Genomic DNA, 22,027 nt, shown 5'->3' with positions numbered 1-22,027 from the left:
CAGCCCTCTCTCAACAGAAGTGGGGGATACAGCATCATCTATCTCCTATCTACAACAGAAGCCTTTCAACAGTTCCAAGAAGGCTCCACACCCATTTGCACCACTCAGGTGACTCTGATGAAAGAGATAAACCTCCAGGTGACCTTAACAATCTGCTAAAAGAATGCAAATGACCAGCTGTCTGCAAGGAGTATAAATCCTTCCATTTCCCAGCATCCAGTCAGAGGGGAAGAAGCTTCTTGGATGTGAACTGAATTGCCTTCAAAGACAAACCAGAAAGTCCAGTTGCCTCTTGAAAAAAGCACCTTTGGGACTACCTTAACAACTGCAACGATTCATTTAACAACCGTGGCAAGAAAAGTAGTAATATGGGGGAAAACATGCTTAACATATGTCTCATAACATGAATTTTGGGCTTAATGGTGGTTGTAAGTTGAGGACTACCTGTGTATTTCCTCAACATCCTTCAACAGAGGAATTTAACTGGGGGGCAGTGGGTGGGGCTAGAGCAAGTACATCCATTCTCAATGTTCCCTCCCGCATATAGAGTCAACACAGATAGTCTGAGCCTCCAAGGGACATCCCAAAGGTGCTTTTTTCAAGAGGCCATTGGACTTTCTGGTTTTCCTTTTAAGGCATTTCACATCTCATCCAAGAAGCTTCCTCTGCTCTGACTGGATGGTGGGGAACAGGAGGTCCAGTCAGACCTGAATCCAGTCAGAGCTGAAGAAGCTTCTTGGATGAGAAGCAAAACGTCTTCAAGGAAAAACCAGACAGTCCAGTTGCGTCTTGAAAAAAACACCTTTGGGACAATCATGAACTGGATGACTGAGAATCTCCATAGACACTCCAAGGGACATAGATTTTTTTATAGCAATGATAACAATCACCTTTCAGCAGAACTTTATATCCCTTCCGTACAATTTCCTTGCAATGATTTATTTCAACAAAGAATTCTACTTCATGGTCTTCTGCGCTGGGTGTAAAGGTTATTTCACTCCTCCTGGAGTACAGCATTGATGTTCTGTCCAACTGTGGCTCCTCTGTTTTAATTGTAGCATCCAAGAACTCTTCAAGGCCCTTTCTCCAATAAATGTCACACTCAGGTGGATGGTATTCTGTCAATGAGCAACTCAATGTGATGGGTTTCCCACACTCAGGTACAGGGGGCTTACATTCAATTCTGTCAACTTTGGGGGCCATAACTGTAAATAAAGCACAACAGCAAATAACAGAGTTGGTATTCAGTACAGAGTTGTGAAGTCAAACCATAAACTTCTCTTCCCACATGACTGTTTAGCCTACACAACTAAGTGCCAAAGTCATCATCCAAACACAATAAAATGCCAAAGGTATATAAATTACAAATCTGGTGAAAAATGAAATAGAAAATGGCCTCAATGGTAAAGTAATACCAATAAAGATTTCTAATTTGGTGTGGAAATAGATTTTAGGTTGTTCATGTAATATTCCATTTATGCACTAAATAAAAGAGATCCTATAACCCGCACATAGATGCAACTAAAGCTATTAGCATATATTTCCCCATTTTGCACATCCAACTTCTAGCTATCAATAGTTGTATTTATTATACACATACAGTAAGAGGAGTCTTATTCTGAGATGTATGGAATGTTATTCTGAGAAAATAAAATGTAATTGAATTCACACCTTGTGGCAATATGGAAAGAGAAGAATTAAAAGAGGGAACATCAAGAGAAAAAGTACGGGATCATGACTATTAATACAATAGCAGTAAACTTTAGAAGTGTCAGTTGTTAAAAGAGTGGGATTACATCAGAGGAATTGGATTTTATTTTTTTGCAAAAAGGAGCTGCCCTTTATAGGAACTACTCTGTAACTTAGCCCTTAAGAGTGAAACATGCAATGTACAATATAGGACAGTGATGGCGAACCTTTTTTGGCTCGCGTGCCACAAGTGGGGGGAGTCTCCCAAAGCTTTAATGAGGTCTCTTACCATTTTTCCTTACCCACTTATTCCATAGCTATTTATTCACACAAAGCAAGGGAGGGCCAAGCTAAGGAACTTTGACTGTAGAAAAAACTATCTTTCAGTTGAAATGTCAAAAGTGTCTTGTTTGGATTCATCATCTCTGACCAACAAATTGTTTCTTTATGGCATGGAATAGAAGGATAAATTAGTGTCCTAGTTTCCATTTGTGTTTGGCTGCCATTTTGGGACTATCCATGCTAAATAACCACAGTGTTGTTTCCACTAGAAAGTTCTATTCTTCTCTACACACATATAGCTAGATAGACAGATAATGTAATTTTTGTATGTGTGTCATTTGAGTTTCTCTCTCTTTACTTTTGTTTGTCTTTTAACCTGTTTTGCCAGTTAACTATTTTTAGTCTTGGCAGATGTTTCACAAATACGGATTGTAGTCTGAGATATCTGCTGGGACCATGGCTGGACCAAAATTAGCTAAGCCTCCTCTATTTTCATACATTTTGAAACTTAGCAGTTCTCTTATAAACCATAAAATAACTTTAAAATTTCAACATCATTCAGTACTCTTCCATAATCCTCACTTACCTATGACTTTAAATGATTTCGTTTCAGTACACAATCCATGCCGAAAGCCCTGATGTTTAATTTGTAATAAAAGTTGAAATTTATCCAGCTTCTGTACGTCTGGATTCATGCAGATTTTCCACTGGAAGTCATAATAATTTTTTGGTTTTGATTTCAACTCTGGATAAGCTTTAAACATGTCCTCCAGGTTCCCGAGGAAAGGAAAATTTTCATCAACTTCCGTACATTTTTCAATTGATGTACGCCAAGAGGCTATTTTCTGTTTTGTTTTCTGAGGTTCAATTACTAAGAAGAGGTCTACCTGTAAAGGCTTGGGTCGAAAGTGTGAAATCAAACATTGCAACTGTGTTTCTTCCAAATGCTTCAGTTCCTCACTTCCAACCATTTCCACAGATGGTGGATCTATTAAAAAAATAAGGGAAAATGGAAACCCTTTTGCTTGAAATGTTGCAGCAATATTTTAGGATTATTCTTTCAACATTTTACAAAGCATTCTATTCTTAAAAACAGTTATATGCGTATCTACTCAATGAGTTTCACTGCTGTGTAATGGGCATTTCTTAGATTGGCAAAAAAAAAATGCATGGATATTCTGCCCTGCTCCAATAACCAAACCCTGTTCTGGCTGAGGAAAGAGATAAAAGACTGATAGACATTTATGGGGAGAGAAATTAAGAAATCTGATTATTGGCTTCTCTGGCGTTATTTTCACTTTCACCAAGAATAGACATCCGTCCATCACTCTCTTTAACATGGGATGGAAGGAGCAGAGAGGAGGTGAGTTCACATGAATGGCCAGACCAGCAAGTTTACTCATCTGCCAAAAAAATTTTGTACTCGTGTTCTGCACAGGTATTAGAGTTTTGTTCCAGCTGATAATTGGATTTCTTTGAGTTTAGTTTCTTTAGTTTCTTCAGTTTAACGCTGTTCTGGAAAACGATGTCTAAAAAGATTATATAGGAAATCCTCATTTAGTGATCGCCCTGTTAGTGATCATTTACAGTTACAATACTAATAAGAAAATAATGTTGTAACCAGTTCTTGCACCTTCACAGGTCTATAAAGCAAAAGGAAGGATAAAGTAAGATCATAAATGCCATTTTACTTAGCGAGTGCTTCACTTAATGGCTGAGTTACCAGACCCAATTGTGATAACTAAATGAGGATTGCCTGTAATTTGATAGGTGCAACATAATTGCTTATATTTAATCTATTTTCCATTTTACCCTGTTGGTCTTTGCCTCTGCGGGACTGTTCTCTGAGAGTTTTCCAGTAATTATATTTTAAAATTAACTTTCACAAATATAAACTTTGGCTGCAATTTTATAGACAAATGATAGTACTGATAAGACATATTCAGAATTACTTACGTTTCTTTAAAAAGACAATATACAGCACCAATCCAACTAGAAGAAGAAAAATCAGAAAACATAAAACCAGCCCAATTGTTAATGGAGTAGTCCAATAAGTTTCTGTAGAAAGACGATAAAAAAATAAATTATGTTATTTCTTATATGCTCAAAATATTTATTGCTCTTAGTGCTTTTGATAAGCATTTTACATGTAATTACATAATAAGAAACAAACAATGCTGATACAGGGTCATAGGCAAAACATTAAGTCAGGGTGTCAAACTCAGGGCCCGAGGGCCGGATCCAGCCGGCAGGGTGCTTAAATCTGGCCCGCGGGGCCGCCTGGAAACAATGAAGGACCGGCCCACAGTGCCTCTGCCAGCAAAAATGGATGCGCCCACAGGCGCCCCCCCAGGTCCATTTTCGCTGGCAGAGGGTTGCAAATTTATTCACTCTACATCTCAGTGTCTTTACATTTCCATTTTCAATTTCAAGTTCCTTGAAAGACAGTTGGACAGTTGGTTCAACTATATTGCATTTGAATAAAAATGGAATTGGTTATTGATTTTTCTACATAGGTTGTTTTTTATTTTGCCTTTCAGCCTCCCAAACAGCATTTCTATTTAACATTCAATTCAAATAACACTTAAAGGAAAAAGGAAAAAAACACTACAGATTTTCCAAAGACTATGAAGAAAGTAAGAAAGAAAGAAAGAAAGAAAGGAAGGAAGGAAGGAAGGAAGGAAGGAAGGAAGGAAGGAAGGAAGGAAAGAAAGACAGAAGGGCAAAGTATGAATTAGTGTAGGCATGTTGTAGAAACAAGATTGTTTTGAAAGGATAGAATACGGAGAGACATAATTAATGGAATAGGTATACAGTAGTTTTAGCCATATTACTTTCTTTTTTACTTTCATTCATTTACAGTAATTTCTTTTGGATGTTATTTTTTTCTTTTCTGTACTTTGCACAGGATTACTATCCCCAAGAAGAGCAGCACAAGGATATATAGGTATTCTGGGGAGAGACTGCTGACAGAAAATGTGATTTTTAAAAAAGTAGCAGCTAGCAGGAAAAACACTGTAATGAGTATTGAGGCCTTGAAGGACAGAGGAAAGGGCAATAATCAGATAAATGAGACTTGAGCCCAGGGCAAGAAAGTGGTTTGTGAAAAGGCTTTGAACAGCCTCCTCTCCCTAATTCATATGAAAAATGAAATAGGAGAAATGGAAGAAAGTCATAATCTGCAAATCTTGTTAATAATAGTAGCTTTGGGCTTCAAAGTGTCCATTTCTAAATCTAGACTATATAAGCCCTGGGAGCCATCTTTTCTGTTGGAGATTCAGGGCTGCCACATTTAGTGTCTGGGAAAATGGGAGAGGGAATTGCATGGAGTGGTGGAGGATTAACCATAACAACATTTCTTTCTCTGGGCATTCGGTCTGCATCTGGTTGGAAGTGACTGGGGGTTGTCTTCAGTTGGGATAGTGAATTGATTGGACCTGTGGATGCAGAAAATGTATCTTTGACTTTCTTTTGGGTGGGGAAAACTAGAACTCTCAGATTCATTGTAACACCATTCAAACCCCACCAAATATCAAATTGTTCTGTTGTTTTTCATGTGCCATTATGCCTAACTCTTTAGGTAGGTAATAGCAGAACAGTGACAGACAAGACCAACCAGGGCCCAATGAAGATGGAAGAAGATATGCCTAGATTACCTTAAAACAGCTAATAAATATATTTGATTCTCGCTGATCACCCAACCTTGCCAACAAGATAACAGGTAACAAAGGCTCATCATAACTTGTAGATCCCTTGCACCTTTCAGCTTGAAGAAAAAATCTTTTTAAACACCTGTGAGGCTAAGAACAACCTACATGTATCTCATTCTTTGGCTAAAAGCAATATCATGGAGGTAGTTCCTTCCTAGGGCTGAGAGTGACTGGTCCATCTGGCTTTGTGCCTAAAGCAGGACTAGAAGTCCTGTCCCCCAGTTTCTAGCCTGATGCTTTAACCATTACATCACAGGGATTCTTGAAACAATATAAAATAAAGACATGGGGAGGGACTTTCTTTTGTTTTCTACCTCCCTCTTTTCAGGATTCCCCTTTCTTACAAGGATCTAGTTGGAGGGGGCCTTCTTCGTAAGAGGAAGAGATTTGGAATACAATCGTATACAACTGATATTCATCTTAATACAGTTTAAGAATTCCAAAAGAATAAGTTTGCTCTCTTGAAAGGTATACCTCAAACGTCACTTACCAACTAGATCTAAAATGGTGGCTCCTTCCGCTTTAGCAGAGGTTGCAATCACGACACATATATATTTGCCCTCTTCATTAAGTTGTATTTGTGGAAGGAAAAGGGAAGCATTTCCATTTTTTAATTGAATTGTATCCAGTCTTGAACCTTTTCTATTTGAAGAATGTTTTCCAGCAACAACTGAATAAAGTTCTTCTACTTTATTCCCTTCAGATGTCTCCAAATACCAGATGAACATTGTTTTTTTGATATCCAGTTCTGGGGGAGGGTAGTCAGAGATTTTACACTGAAGTGTCACATTTGTACCCAAGATTGCTGTCTTCTGAGCTGGCATGCTTACTTTCAAGGCTTCTTCACAAAAAAAATGAAAAAAAATGGATTGCAGATTATTATGATTAATTGTACCTTCTTCTTCCCTCCCCTCCCAGTTCTCACATTTCATACAGAGTATTGGGAAATAGCAGTGGTGGAATGGCAAGAGACAAAGCAATTGGAGGTCATAAAGACTAAGTGGAACATTGACCACTTTTGGAGTAAGCCAGAACTTGGAAAGAGTTACACAATCCAGATGATACAATTGTGACTGCATAATTACAAGCAAATTACTACAATGGATAGTTTTTCCTTAGCTAATTACAGTTCAGTTGTGGTCCAGCTAGAATATTTCAATAATGTGTCAATTGCCATCATGCAATAAGAGACACAGAAACTCCAATCTGGAGCACCCAGTTCAGGCTTAATAGAATGCCTGAACACAGCTCCTGTGTTCAGAGTCAGAGGGCAAGATGGAGCAACTTATAAATTTAAACCAATAATCAGCAGTTTGTAACATTTCATTGGCAGCCTGTAAATCTTATAATACTCATTTGACTAATCCTTCTCCCTTGTAAAAGGTACACCAGTAAATTAATGTCACTATGATAAACGAATGTATTTTTGTCAGATTAGAGTTAGATGAGCATAACCACTGAGGTTGTAAATCACGATTTACGGTTCAGGATAGACCAGGTTATTGACAGTTTAAACAAGGAGTTAATATAAATAACAGCTCAACAATAATAGCATTAGCGAGTTGAGGTCTTTTCAAATTTATACCCAGATCCAGAGCGCGGAACGAATAAGATGGCTCGTTCCTTTGCTCTGGGCATTTTGCAAAACTCGCCTGCGCTGTCGAGGGCGCTCGTCGGAGGACTGAGGGCAGGTGGCTGTCGCCTTCACAGACCGACCTCCGATTTAAAGTTGTGTCCACCTGCCTTGCGCGCTTGGTCCCGTCCCTCCTCCTCAAAGGAGCCCCCAGACCCTCTCCAAGTCTCAACAGTTCTCACACTCGACAACTTCTATTGCATTTGCCCTTGAGGGGCCCTCGCCTCGCCGCCACTCAAAACAGCAGCAAGAACGTAGCAAAGCACTTCCGCCACCCTCGCCCTGCCACCTGCGTCCCGGCCACCTTGGATGTATAGCAAGCGTATATATATAAATAAATATGGATGTGGGTGACAGGGGGGGGTCTTCATTTTTGTTTCCTTACCTGCCGACCCAAGAACAAAGCTGAGACACGCCCAGAGGCTAAAGAAAAAGTAAAGTCGCATTCGAACGGAGTTTGATTCCTGGAAATTTATGCGGACATATCGAGGCAGTTTTCTCAGCCGGAGATCAAAGTGAGTCGCCATTGCCCCCTTTCCTTTTGATTTCTCAATCTGGACTAGAGTTTTCAGATAATTGCGCTTTAAAGAGTAGGCAGAATCCACCCTACGCAGCTCTTTAGACCTCTTGCCTGAACGATCACATCTCTCTCTCTCTCTCTCTAACCTGCGAGGCAGGACGATGATCTTTGTCCCGGAAACTTTCATTTTTACTTCTGATCTTCCAATGATTTTCAGTTACTGAGAAACTGGGAAAGAAAATGGTTACTGACGCCGTTTAAGAATCCGAAGGTCGCAGGCTCAGGCACCTGCTTAGTAAGAGAGAACCAATAGTACACACCCAGATTCTGCAAGTCTTTTAGTTCTCCTTTAAGTGGAAAACTGCTAACAGAGACTCCTCCTGAATTGTAAAAAAAGCAATTTGCATTTAATTGGATTTCAAACCATTTAATGTACTGAAATTTCCTGTCAGTGAAAACAAGTAATCAGTATAACCTCCAGTCTCCAGAAGTTGTGGGTGCTCCATTACTGCAGATGTTTAAGAAGAGATTGAACAGCCATTTGCCCCAAATAGTATCTCCTGCTGGAGCAGCAGGTTGGACTAGAGCAGCGGTTCTCAACCTGTGGGTAGGGACCCCTTTGGGGGTCAAACCACCCTTTCACAGGGGGTCACCTAAGACCATCAGAAAACACATATTTTGGATGGTCTTAGGAACCAAGAAATGACTCCTCTATGGTTGGGGGTCACCACAACATGAGGAACTGTATTAAAGGGTTGTGGCATTGAGAAGCTTGAGAACCACTGGACTAGAGGACCTCCAAGGTCCCATCCTGTTATTCTATGATCTACATTCTGTTTTATTGGGTCAGAATAGATTTCTTTTTTTAAAAAAGGCAGAGGCCATTACCTCTACATTCTTGAATAACCTTCAAAGTTCAAAATCTACCCTCCATAATTCCTGCTAAAGTGCCTGAATGTAATCAGTTTAGACACTCTAATCAGCAGCAGCATTCAACATCAGAACTACAATAGTAATTGCCATCTTGTGGATCAATCTATTAGAATTGTGGGTTCTGGCGGGAAGTAGGACCAAGGCCTTGAGGGATGCCAGGAGTTGAAAGCAAAGCACAGATGCTCAAGGTTGGGGGAGGCCCAGGGCAGAACCTGCATTAGGTCTCCCAGGGCCTTCCATGGGGCTCTACTTAATGACCACATTGAGGAGGACAGGGATGGGGTGTGTTAAGTGAGGTCACATGGATGCTTCACTTAATGGCCGTCATGATTTCTGACTGTAATGTCCAGGTTCCATTACAGATTGACCTCAACTTGCAACAGTTCATTTAGTGACTGTTTGAAGTAACAACAGCACTGAAAATAGTGACTTATGCCCGTTTTTCACACTTATTGCCGTTGCAGCATCCCCATGGTCAGAAAGCCTCTTTAGAAGGGGCACTAAACATGAGGGAAGTTTTTGTCCTAACAAGTTAAAAGATTCTAAAAACAAAAGGAATTCAGTTGTAGAAATTTATATAATCTATTCAGCTTCTTCTTAAATACATTTTGTTTAAAAAGACTGTGAGAATCTTGCTTTAGGCCAGAGATGGGGAACAGTGGTTTCTTTATGACTTATGGACTTCAACTCCCAGAATCCCTGAGCCAGCTGGAGTCACCGGATAAGAGACTAAAGTGGGAAAGATTGACGGCAAAAGAAGAAGGGGACAACAGAGAATGAGGGGGCTGGATGGAGTCACTGAACCAGTAGGCGTTAGCAGTAGGCTGGATGGAGTCACTGATGGCAAACTGGTGCCTAAACCGGAATGTGTGTGAATGTGCCTGCATGCTGAAGCACCAGAAACCCAAAGACCAGCTGGCCAGTGCACACATGCCTGGATTTTGGCCGTTTTGGGGGAGTTTTCAGGCCATTTTTAGAATCATTTAGAGGGTATTTTTGGGCCATTTTGGGTCATTTTTGGCCTGAGAATGGTCTGAAAACAACCTGAAAATGGCACAAAAAATAGCCTGAAAACAGCATGAAAAATGGTCTGGAAATGGCCTGGAAAACAGCCCGAAATGACCTCTTTTGGGGTAATTTCCAGGCCATTTTCTGTTGCTCTGGTCAGAGATTGTAGGTTGTAGCAGCGCATGTGTTTTTTTGAAAGAACTCTTAACACTTAAGACAGTGCCAAGGAGATGATCAGGCGTATCCACTTGGACAGTACTAATCTATCTGGAGTGTAGGGCATTGTATCCAGACCAGACTTCTTTCTTAGTGACAGCACCATCCACTGATTCAGTTTTTGCCTGGAGAAAGATCACTACACCTGGCACAGTATGCCCATTCATGTTGAAATCAGCCTACTCCGACCTGGAATCCTTCAGGTCTATTGGATCACATCTCCCATCATTCCACACCAGTCTGAACACACTGAAGTGTTGGGATAGTTCAGCATATCCAGAAAGCTTCAGAATGGAGAAGGATGCATGGTTGAAACTTCCTCCTGGACTAAATAAGGTTGAGCCTAAAACATTGTAAGTACCTGGTTTGCCATGCAGGAATCCAAAACCATCCCATATTTGGAAGTCTAGCACAGCTGATGCCCCATAATAGGGAGGCCTAACAGGCTGTATGATAACAACTTGTACACTTGGAATTGAATAAAAAGTGGGGGAGGGATCTCACACAATAGCATCTCTGTTGTTCTCACTTGTAGGTTATTGTGTGAGTTTCTGGCTGAACTCAAGAGGCAGAGAATTGCAGTGGGCACTCTTGTCTTCTAATGCATGGTTGGGGGAGATCTTCATGAAGGAGGTGTTCCAGAGTTGGTATTCAGCAGGTTCTGACCAGTTCTGGAGAACCAATAATGGAAATTTTGAGTAGTTCGGAGAACTGGTAAATACCACCTTTGACTGGCCCTGCCGCTATCTATTCTCTGCCTCCCAAGTCCCAGCTGAACGGGAGAGAATGGGGATTTTGCAATAACCTCCCCTGGAGTAGGGAGGGAATGCGGATTTTGCAGTAACCTTCCCCTGGAGTAGGGAGGGAATGCGGATTTTGCAGTAACCTTCCCCTGGAGTAGGGAGGGAATGGGGATTTTGCAGTAACCTTCCCCTGGAGTAGGGAAGGAATGGGGATTTTGCAGTAACCTTCCCCTGGAGTAGGGAGGGAATGCGGATTTTGCAGTAACCTTCCCCTGGAGTAGGGAGGGAATGGGGATTTTGCAGTAACCTTCCCCTGGAGTAGGGAAGGAATGGGGATTTTGCAATAACCTTCCCCTGCAGTAGGGAAGGAATGGAGATTTCACGGTATCCTTCCCCTGCCATGCCCACCAAGCCATGCCCACAGAACCAATAGTAAACAATTTTGAATCCCACCACTGCGGTGGTCTCTCACCATGGCCAACCTGATCATTGGACCACTCCTGAAGAAGCTGTAGGGATATGTGAACAATAAGAACCAAACATGGTGCCTCTTTTACTAGGTAGAGCATTGAGAATATCACACGATTCAACAGCCTTCTTCATCAAGTTATGTGACACAATAACAGCCACATGAGAGAGAGATGGCAGTTTAGTCCAGGGAGGAGGAATTAACTTTAACTTAACTTTATTCAATTTCTAGACCGCCCCTCTCTCAGAAGAGACTCGGGGCGGTGTACAGTCATATTAAAACAATTGAACAATAAATATACATAGTATAAATTATAAGATAAATAAAATAAATATAGGACTGGAGGAGGTAGCAATGGTTCACTGTACAGATTTAGTTTAAGTTAGATTAAAATTTTAAAAATTTAAAAAACATTAACCCTAACAACTATCCCAAATAAAAATATCCGCCAGGAGGTAAGAGTAGAACTATAAGTGGGCCAGGCCGGCTAATTGAAACAGGTGAGTCTTAAGTTTTTGTCGGAAGGAGCGGAAGTCGGTAGTAGTTCTAATATCGGGGGGGAGGTCATTCCAGAGGGTTGGGCCCATCACAGAGAAGGCTCTACTCCTAGGCACCGCCCATTGGCATTGCTTGGTGGACGGCACCCGGAGGAGTCCCTCCCTGTGAGAGCGAATTGGTCGCAGGGAAGTATGCGGTAGGATGCGATCCCGCAGGTAACTAGGTCCTGTGCCATGGAGCGCTTTGAAGATGGTAATCAGCACTTTGAAACGCACCTGAAAAACCACAGGCAGCCAGTGCAGCTCGCGCAAGAGAGGTGTTATATGGGAGTACCTAGTACTCCCCATGATAGCCCGCGCGGCCGCATTCTGAACTAGCTGTAGTCCTTGGGTACATCTCAACGGGAGCCCCATGTAGAGAGCATTGCAGTAGTCCAGACGAGACGTCACCAGCGCATGAGTGACTGTGCGTAAGGCATCCCGGTCCAATAGGGGACGCAATTGGCGCACCAGGCGAACCTGGTGGAACGCCCCCCTTGCCACGGCTGCCACATGGTCATCCATCGACAGCCGGGCATCTAGGAGGACGCCCAAATTGCACGCCCGTTCCACAGGGGCAGTTATTCGCCCCCTATGCCCAGTGATGGAATCAACTGGTTGAACCGAGTTGCCGGTAACCACAGCCACTCTGTCTTGGAGGGGTTAAACTTGAGTCTGTTGTCCCCCATCCAGACCCGGACGGCTTCCAAACACCGGGACATCATTTCGACAGCCTCGTTGGGGTGGTTTGGGTGGAAATGTACAGCTGAGTGTCATCAGCATACAGATGGTATCCAACCCCAAAACCACGGATGATCTCACCCAGTGGCTTCACATATGTGTTGAACAGAAGGGGCGAGAGGACCGACCCCTGCGGCACCCCACAAGTGAGTGACCTCAGGGTCGACCTCTGCCCCCCTGCCAACACACATTGCATCCGGTCGGAGAGGTAGGAGCCGAACCACCGCAAAATGGTGTCCCCAACTCCCATCCCCTCCAGCCGGCGCAATAGGATACCATGGTCGATGGTATCAAAAGCCACTGACAGATCTAATAGGACCAGGATAGAGGAACAACCCCTATCTCTGGCCCTCCAGAGATCATCAACCAACGCGACCAAGGCCGTCTCCGTGCTGTGACCGGGTCGGAAACCGGACTGGCGCGGGTCTAGATAGTCGGTTTCTTCCAGGTGTCGTGGGAACTGCTGTGCCACCACATGCTCTACAACCTTCGCTAGAAAGGGAAGGTTGGAGACAGGACGATAATTAGCTAGTTCCGTCGGGTCCAGGGAAGGCCTCTTGAGTAAGGGCCTCACCACCGCCTCTTTCAAGGCGGCCGGTAAGGACCCCTCACCCAATGAGGCGTTCACTAGGCCCAGGAGCCAGCCTCGTGTCACTTCCCAGGATGCCAGTACCAGCCAGGAGGGGCACGGGTCCAATAAACATGAAGTGGGTCGCAGCCGTCCACGTAACCTGTCCAAATCCTCAGGGGCAACAGAATCAAACTCCTCCCAGAATGGTCTCTCAAGACTCGCTGTTGACGACTCCTCTGGTCCACTGAAGGGGGCTCATCCACTCCAGATCTGAGCGATTTTGTCCTGCAGATATTCCCCAAACTCCTCTGCTCTGCCCTGTAAAGGGGCTTCCCACGGCCTCTGTGATAAGAGGGAGCGGGTCACCCGAAACAGGGCAGCAGGGCGGTTATCGGCGGACGCAATAAGAGCGGCACAATGGCTACGTTTGGCCGCTCTTAATGCCACAAGTTAGGTCCGTAAATAGGCTCTTACCTGTGTTCGATCAGATTCGGAGCGCGAGGACCTCCACCTGTTCTCTAGGTGTCTCCTATGGCGTTTCATCACCCTTAGGTCCTCGGTGAACCAAGGAGCCAGGGTGGTTTGTTGCCGTAGGAGAGGCCACAAAGGCGCAACCCGGTCCAAGGCCCCAGCAGCCGCCCTATTCCAGGCGGCCACTAGGTCCTCCAACCGAGAGCGGGTCAGGGCTACAGGAAGTGGCCCAAGCTCCGTCTGGAATCTATCCGGTTCCATCAGGCGCCTGGGGCGATACCAACTTGGACAGTCTGGTTCCGCCTCCCCGCGGGGGGGGGGGGTAGCGCCAGGGAAGTCAAGGGGGAGAGATGAGTGATCTGACCATGACAGGGGGGTAATAACCAAATCCCCTATTCCCAGATCACTCGTCCACTGCCCAGATACAAAAACAAGGTCCAGTGTGTGACCGCCCTCATGTGTGGGGCCCTGAATTAATTGGGTCAGGTCCATGGCTGTCATGGAAGCCATGAACTCCCGAGCCACCTCGGACGCTTCCCCCGTCGATGGCAGGTTGAAATCCCCCATAACCATAAGTTTGGGGGTCTCAACTGCCATGTTAGGGTTCTAAATACCATGCAGAAATAAATCATTGTCCAAGGCAAAACATCCTTAAAAGTGCAAATTTATTCCGCAGGCATGTTAGTACGGCTATGGAAATTTCAACTCTAATTTACATCCTGTAAGTTCCCCCAGTTGAAAGTTCATGATCTCTCCCCACACCCACAAATCCATCACATGTTCCAATCATCATCTTCCACGCTGGCATGTACACCCATCTTCTTCCGGCCAGGTGTCGAGGTGCTGAGACAAAAGATGACCTTGGCTTCTACAAAAGAATGTCAACAATCCATTCTACAATCCTACTCCTTTCTATTCCCCCCTCCCAACTACTACACTAATGAAACAACATAGAGAATTATTAAAAAGTGTGGCAGGCCAAAGATCTTAAAAAGAATATAATTACAGGCCTGATAGGCGGCCTCTCCTCAAAAGAAAAACGTTTCCTGCAAAGAGAATAACGTAAAAGTTAACATAACAAAATTAACCACCTCTTCTCCACCCAGGGGAACCCCTTGACTTCTCGGGAAACTTCCCATTGAATTGCTTTACTAACTTCTCCACTTTTAGGTTCCCACTGTTTACCCAATTAGCTTCAGACCAAGGGTAACCCTTCCAATGCACTAAGTACTGTAAGCAACCCCTATTCAGCCTGAAATCTACAATTTTTTCCACCTCAGATTGTGTTTCCCCTTCCATCACTAAAGGAGGAGATTGAGCTTGGGTGGATGCTCTTCTGTTAGACCCAATTACTGGTTTCAACAAGCTACAATGAAATTCTGGGTCAATTTCCCCTAGACTTCTGGGTAGACTGAGTTGAACTGTAACTGGGTTAACTATCTTCACTATCGGGAATGGACCTAGAAATTTTGGACCCAATTCCTTACTAAGCATTTCTAATCTTATGTATTTGGTAGATACAAAAACATTGTCCCCCACACGGTAGGGGTTTAGGAGTGAGCGATGTTGATCATCTTGCTTCTGGTAGGCTTCTGCCGCAACTGCTAGAGCCTTCTTCGTATTCTCCCATCCTTTCTTTAGCATGTCCATCCATTCACTCAAAGACATGAAAGAAGGAGGTTCTCTAGGCAACTCAGGCATGGCAACAACTTCCATGCCACTGATAATCTGGAAACCCGCTAATCCTCTGCTGCTGTGGACCACATCGTTGTACGCCACTTCGGCGAAGGGTAGCAAGTCCGACCAGTTGTCTCGCTGATAGTCCACAAAACACCGGATGTATTGTTCCACCACCGCATTGGCTCCCTCTGCTGCGCCGTTCATGCTGGGATGAACCTCTGAGCTCAGTTCTTGTGTGGACCCAATAGATCTCAGGACCTCTCTCCAGAACTTGGCTGTGGACTGGACTCCGCGGTCTGAAATGACCCTCTTGGGTACTCCGTGCAGGCGATAAATGTGTTTCACAAACATTTTCGCTAATTCATTTGCGGATGGCAATCCTGAGCAAGCAATGAAGTGTGCCTGCTTAGAAAACAAATCAATAACAGTCCAAATTACTTTATGCCCACTGCTGTCTGGGAGTTCCACGATGAAGTCCATTGCGACCTCTTCCCATGGCCGTTTAGGGCTCTCTGCTGCAGGTGCGGTAGGTTCTGGGCTCTTGGATTCAATCATCCACGGCTGGCCTTGTTCCTCCTCCGAGGCCTCCCCCATGGTAGGACTCTTCGTCACCTGAAGTTGGGGGTCCTCTTCCAGAGGTCGGTTGGGCATTTCCCCCTCCGAGGCCTCCCCCTTGGTAGGACACTTCATCACTTTAAGTTGGGGATCCTCTTCCAGAGGCTGTTGGCCCAGATGACTTTTCTGTGCGGGCATCTGGGGCCCTCTCTTAACTACCGTGGCAATTGGTACACACGTTTGTTCTTCGGCAATTCCCTCCTCCGAGGCCTCCCCCTTGGTAGGACTCTTCATCACCATAAGTTGGGGATCCTCTTCCAGAGGTCGTTTAGGCTTTTCCCCCTCCGAGGCCTCCCCCTTAGTTGGACTCTTTGTCACCTTAAGTTGGGGATCCTCCTCCGGAGAATGTCTGCCCTTTTCCTCTTCCGAGGCCTCCCCCTTGGTAGGACACTTCCTCACCTTAAGTTGGGGATCCTCTTCCAGAGGTTGTTGGCCCAGATGACTCTTCTGTGGTGGCATCTGGGACCCTCTCTTTACCGCCGTGGTGGTTGGTGCGCACGTTTGTGGCATTGGGGCTGGAGCCAAGCACTCTGACGCTCTGTGGCCAAGTTGACAACAATGGTGGCATTTAATTGGGCCCCACGAGGAATGGAACCTAGTTACATCTCTAAACTCAGGAACCGTTTCATCACACTGCCTTGCTCTCCAACTTGCAGCTGCCCCCTTGGTAAACCCTTCTTCCATGGTGGAGATTGCTTCTCTGTAGGAAGGGGGAGTAAGAACCTTTTGGGGCATTGCAGATGCACCTTGTCCTGCTTCCCATCTTGCAGGCCTGGCTTTGGTAATCCCTTCTCCCATGTTGGTGATTGCTACTCTGTAGGAAGGTGGGGTAAGAACCACTTGGGGCCTTGCAGGCACACATTTTCCCGCCATCCATCCCGCAGGCCTCCCTTTGATAATACCTTCTTCCATGGAGATTTCTTCTCTGTAGGAAGGTCTGGTAAGAACCTTTTGGGGCCTTGCAGGGGAGACTGGAACCGGTGGGGAGGTCAATCCCTCGGTTGGCCACTGCCCAGCTTTCTGCCATGGTGCCATCTGCTGAGGGAGGGCAGGTGCCCACCGGCATCCCTCCCATCCATGACCTGGGGTTAAGACCCATCCCGGGGTTGCCTGCTTCACAGGTTGCAGCTCAACCAATGATGGCTGGCTAGGGGGTTTTACGTGCCAAGGACCCTCCTGCTGGCTTGGAGGAGTTATGGGCCAAGTAGGTGCCCTTTGCTGGCTTGGATGAGTTATGGGCCAAGTAGGTGCCCTCTGCTGGCTTGGAGCATTTCCCCATGCTGATGGCAAAGGAGTTTGTAAGTAGCATCTCTTCCATCCAAGTCCTGGGAGGAAAGCCCAATTTACTGCCCAATTTGCTTCATTTACTGGTTGCAGCCCCATTTGTGGTGGCTTGCAAGTGACAGATGCTGGAAAAATTCCTTCTTCCTGCCTCCTTTGAAATTCCCATTTTGAAAGGGAATCTCTCTCCCATCTAGTTGCAGGGTGATATGCCATTTCATTTACTGCCGTCTGGAAGGAGCCCAAACCTCTGTTCTAATTTTTTTTTTCAAGCCTTGTTTCCAAGCTGGGGGGAAGGAGGGGGAGCATGCACTCACAATTTTGCTGAAGAAGTCCGTCTGAGATTTCCTTCGTCTTGTCGCGTCTCCTCCTGCATTCCTCCAGATGCAATTAAACTGGTGGCAGCATTCCATTGCCTTTGAAGTTCCGTACTCAGCTTCTTATCACCAAAAGCTTCTCATTTATTCTTCGCTGATATTTACGCTGTCCCGGTCAGCATTGGGAATGCCGAGACCTCATCACCAGATCTTCCATCACCAGCCCTTCCCCCTTGATAGGGGGAGGGAGCTAGTGAAATATTTTTAGAGAGTTGAAATAATGTTAGGGTTCTAAATACCATGCAGAAATAAATCATTGTCCAAGGCAAAACATCCTTAAAAGTGCAAATTTATTCCGCAGGCATGTTAGTACGGCTATGGAAATTTCAACTCTAATTTACATCCTGTAAGTTCCCCCAGTTGAAAGTTCATGATCTCTCCCCACACCCACAAATCCATCACATGTTCCAATCATCATCTTCCACGCTGGCATGTACACCCATCTTCTTCCGGCCAGGTGTCGAGGTGCTGAGACAAAAGATGACCTTGGCTTCTACAAAAGAATGTCAACAATCCATTCTACAATCCTACTCCTTTCTATTCCCCCCTCCCAACTACTACACTAATGAAACAACATAGAGAATTATTAAAAAGTGTGGCAGGCCAAAGATCCTAAAAAGAATATAATTACAGGCCTGACATGCCGTTTCTGAGATCAGCTCGAGGAGCTTGGGCAGGGCTGCTGATGCATAGCGAGGAGCCAAGTATACAATCAGCAAGCCCCACTGCCTCCCTGGGCCCCATTTCACACCAAGGGACTCACACCCGGATATCTGGGGCACAGTGAACTCTCTTGGCTCCAGACCTTCCCATATAACCACCGCCACCCCACCACCCTTACCCAGGGCCCGGGGCTGATGGAATGCATGGAAACCCGGTGGGCACATTTCCACGAGGGGTAAACCACCCTCGTGGCCCAACCAGGTTTCCGTTATCCCTGCAAGGTCCAGCTCACCCTCTGAGATCAACTCATTAATGAGGGGGGCCTTGTTGATAACGGACCTTGCATTGCAAAGCATCAGCCTCAGGCCCTGACTCTGTAGTTCCTGGCCACCTAGGCTGCGGGGGTTGGTACAAGCGACCGGGCGTGTCCAACAGCCACGGTCTCCCAACCGACTACGAGATCTTCTTCTGTCCTCGCACCCACCCCTCCCTACGACCATTGTAATAGGGCAACCCTCTGTTGGAGTGTCATTCTCCCTCCCCCCCCCTACTCCGCTCACTTCCCTCCTGAACTCACCTGTTCGCCTGGCACTGGTCCCTCTCCTGGCCTGATTAACCCATCCCCCCACCCTGGAGCCCCCTAAAAAGGATAAAAAGCATTTCATTAAAAAAACCCTAAGTTTGCGCTTCCTCCACCTCTCTGGGTTCACAAACCCGTCATCAAGGTGGGCCCCTGAGAGGGCAAAGGGCCATGCCTGTGAGAGGGGGGACTCCCGCAGTAGGAGCAAGTCCGACCTCGAGTACATAGTGGTAAAAGCTATGACAAGGTCAGGGTGCTGTTGATGTTAAAGTCAATAAGCCAGGATTCCTAATGGGAGGAAAGCAGTGTCCACGATCACGTCTAGGTGGGAAGATATTATGCTGGTCAGGTGATCGGTTGGTAGATGGATAATAAATGGAGGCCTGGGTGCGGTCCATTGTGGGCGGAAGAGGGCAGATAGTTTGTAGTGGCTAGTTGATGTAGAATAGCAGATGGCGAGGGTAAGAGGGGGAGAGATAGTAGGGGTAACCCGGCAGGTGCACGCCAAAAGTCATCTAGGAGCAGTTATAAATAGCAGGAAGTCAGCAGGAAGCCAGATGTTAAACGGGCAGGTTGTAGAAGGTAGTCATCGAGGGGCACCTGGGCATAAGCCATGGCAGGCAGCTGGCAAGAGGCCGATGGATCCTCTGCCTGCCAGGTGAGGGGCCTCCTGCCTGTCTCCAGGGCAAGCCCTGCCCTGCCCCTAGTGCCACAGGTCTTCCCCCTTCTGCCAGGCTCCAGAACAGGCTTCCAGAAACTAGTCCTGGCCTCAGCCTGCCTCCCCGTGTTTCAGCGAACCTCAGCTGCTGCTCCTGGCCCGGGCGCCGTTCCAGCCGACTTACGGCCCTCTCGAAGGCCTTCCATCGGCGTCCGGCGTCACGGGCCTCCCTCCGCCCTCACTCTGCCCTCCGACGGCTCTCACCAATCTGTTCGGCGTCCCGAGCCACTTCTGCTGCCGCAGGGGGGCTTTTTGTGATGGTGTCTCTCTTAGTGTCTCGCTTAGTGGCGGCATCTCATTCTTCCTCTACCAGTGTCACCGCCGCCGCCGCCAGCTCCGTTACCACCACCGCCGCCATAATCGGTCTCCGACTCCAGCCGCAATCCCCATACCAGCCGGTGCTTTCCTGATCTTCCTCTGGCTATTCGACCACCCTGACGGACCAATTTAGGTCCCAAAGAAAGCCAGAGTGGTCATTGAGTCTCAATCCCGGCCCACAGATGGAAAAAGGGCCGGCAGCAACCCCTTCTTCGTCAAAGAGCTCCGTAGCATTTTCAGAGCTCAGAAGTCAGCCGCCATTCCCCAGAAGCTCCTCCTCCCTGCATTTGACTGAAACGTTAACACAAATAAGAGAAAGTGAGATGCCCAGTTTATTTGCCTCATCCAAGGTAAGATTTCTTGCTTATATTTTGCTTCCGTTAAAGGTAGCATACGTTAGAAGGCCACAGGCTAGACAGTCCCTTGTCATTTCATAGGTTCCAAATGCAAAGAATCCAGAGTTGGTGTAATAGGAGCAGAGTTCCTCAAGGCAGTGGAGTGAGTAAACACTTTGGCATGTCCTAAAGACATGGCCTCTGTCAGAGGAGCCCTCACCACACAGGCGGCATTCCAGCAGCTGTCTCTGGATGGGCTTCCGAGTCACAACACAAGTAAGGTGGAATAAACAAACACATGCGAATGAATAAGGAGGTTGAGGAAAATAATCCTAAACTCCCATCTCCCTCATTAAATTTTTAAATTTAAAATTAACTAAAATCCTTCATTTAACATTAAACAGATTAATTTTTGATAACAAATCCAAAATAATTGCTCCTCAGAAATCACCACATGGATATTTCTATAATTGGATTCCCAGCCTGTCACCTTCCATTGTGAATTCTTTTTCTCAGTATAAAATATTTCAGAGCAGAAATACTTCACGTCACCTGCAGCTCAGCCTGATCTGCTGGAAAAGCTCAACTGCTTTCCTTCAGCCTTGAAAGAAAGAAGCAATCAGAGAGACAAAGGTAAGAAAGAGAATGGGTGGCCCGACCTACTTCAGACTCCACTCCCTGATGCCTTCACCCCTACTCCGAACATGAAACTCAGCACAGTCCACCTATCCCATTACTGCAACCTCGTGTAGCTTGGCATCTTGATCTCTTCAACTGCACCTCCCATTATGCCTGACCAAAATCTATTCTCAAGGATAAATGTTATGTAATTAAAAGGGAGGAAAACCCAGTTTAAATTAGTGATAATGTGTTTAGAGGAATTCAGCCCAGAGTCACGTTGTTTTGAATTGGACAGCTCTTCTAGCTCTCAAAAATAAACGAGTAAATAAGTAAGCAAGCAAACCAACAAGATGTACTAAGCTGTCTGAAGCTTATAATTCAAGAAAACATCTCTAGAAAAAAGAAAGTCAAAAGAACCAGGTTTTTTGTGGTACTGAATTCACGCATTGCTCTAACCAGTGGGTTCTTTTAACCATGGCTGCTTGAACAAGCCACAATGGCTCGAATAGATTCACAGAACACACTATACTATAAAACTTGAGTGAGCAACCACAGTATCTGGGTTCACATGGGACGTTAACTATAAGGTGATTTTCTTCTTCTTTACCACACTTGAACAATTTGATTTTCTTTGCCATGTGTTGCTTGTGCCTTCTTATAATCCCACTGTCTCCTTTATTTCATACCTGGAAGGAGGAAAGATGACTTGAGGTTGGGCAGATCACAGGGACATCCTGAAGAGGGACTGAACTAACACCAATTTCTTTAAATTAAATCCATGAATAAATATGCCCCATTTCTGAAACAGTCCTTGCATTTTGATTAATGAAAAGACAACTCTGCAAATTTGAAGTGTATTTAAATATTTCAGTTACTGTGCAGCAAATGATGTTAAATAGTATTTTTGATTATGTGGCAAGAAGGGATTATGTAACACATAACTTCTGATAAAAACAGTGTGGGGCTATTACTGTGGTTTAACCTTTTAAAAATACAATTCTCTTTTGATCATTTATTATTAAATTATATACTAATAATAATAATATACAGTGGGGCAAAAAGTATTTAGCCAGCCACCAATTGTGCAAGTTCTCCCACTTAAAAAGATGAGAGAGGCCTTTAATTGTCATCATAGGTAGACCTCAAGTATGAGAGACAAAATGACAAAACAAATCCAGACAATCACATTGGCTGATTTGGAAAGAATTTATTTGCAAATTATGGTGGAAAATAAGTATTTGGTCACCTACAAACAAGCAAGATTTCTGGCTCTAACAGACCTGTACCTTCTTCTTTAAGAGGCTCGTCTGTCCTGCA

At 45.2% G+C, this 22,027-nt stretch overlaps 1 protein-coding gene across 2 annotated transcripts in view; it reads right to left on the bottom strand.

Annotated features, from left to right (window-relative positions):
- Positions 1 to 8,342, bottom strand: part of LOC309384327 (uncharacterized protein) — a 73,633-nt gene extending 65,291 nt beyond the window's left edge. Inside the window, exons 1-2 of one of the 2 annotated variants that reach the window (XM_081937684.1) lie at positions 7,700 to 8,342; positions 6,172 to 6,519 (exon numbers count right to left, since the gene is read on the bottom strand). In XM_081937684.1, coding sequence (XP_081793810.1) covers positions 6,172 to 6,519; positions 7,700 to 8,021 — 670 coding nt within the window. In that variant the 5' untranslated portion in view covers positions 8,022 to 8,342. Of the gene's footprint in view, positions 1 to 6,171; positions 6,523 to 7,699 lie in introns of both variants that reach the window. The other variant, XM_081937683.1, reaches the window with a different exon arrangement.
- Between the last annotated feature and the right edge of the window lie 13,685 nt (positions 8,343 to 22,027).

Source organism: Natrix helvetica (assembly GCF_964273705.1).
Source record: "Natrix helvetica genome assembly, chromosome: 1".
Lineage (NCBI taxonomy): Eukaryota > Metazoa > Chordata > Lepidosauria > Squamata > Natricidae > Natrix > Natrix helvetica.
This window is presented reverse-complemented; position numbering and strand designations above follow the sequence as displayed.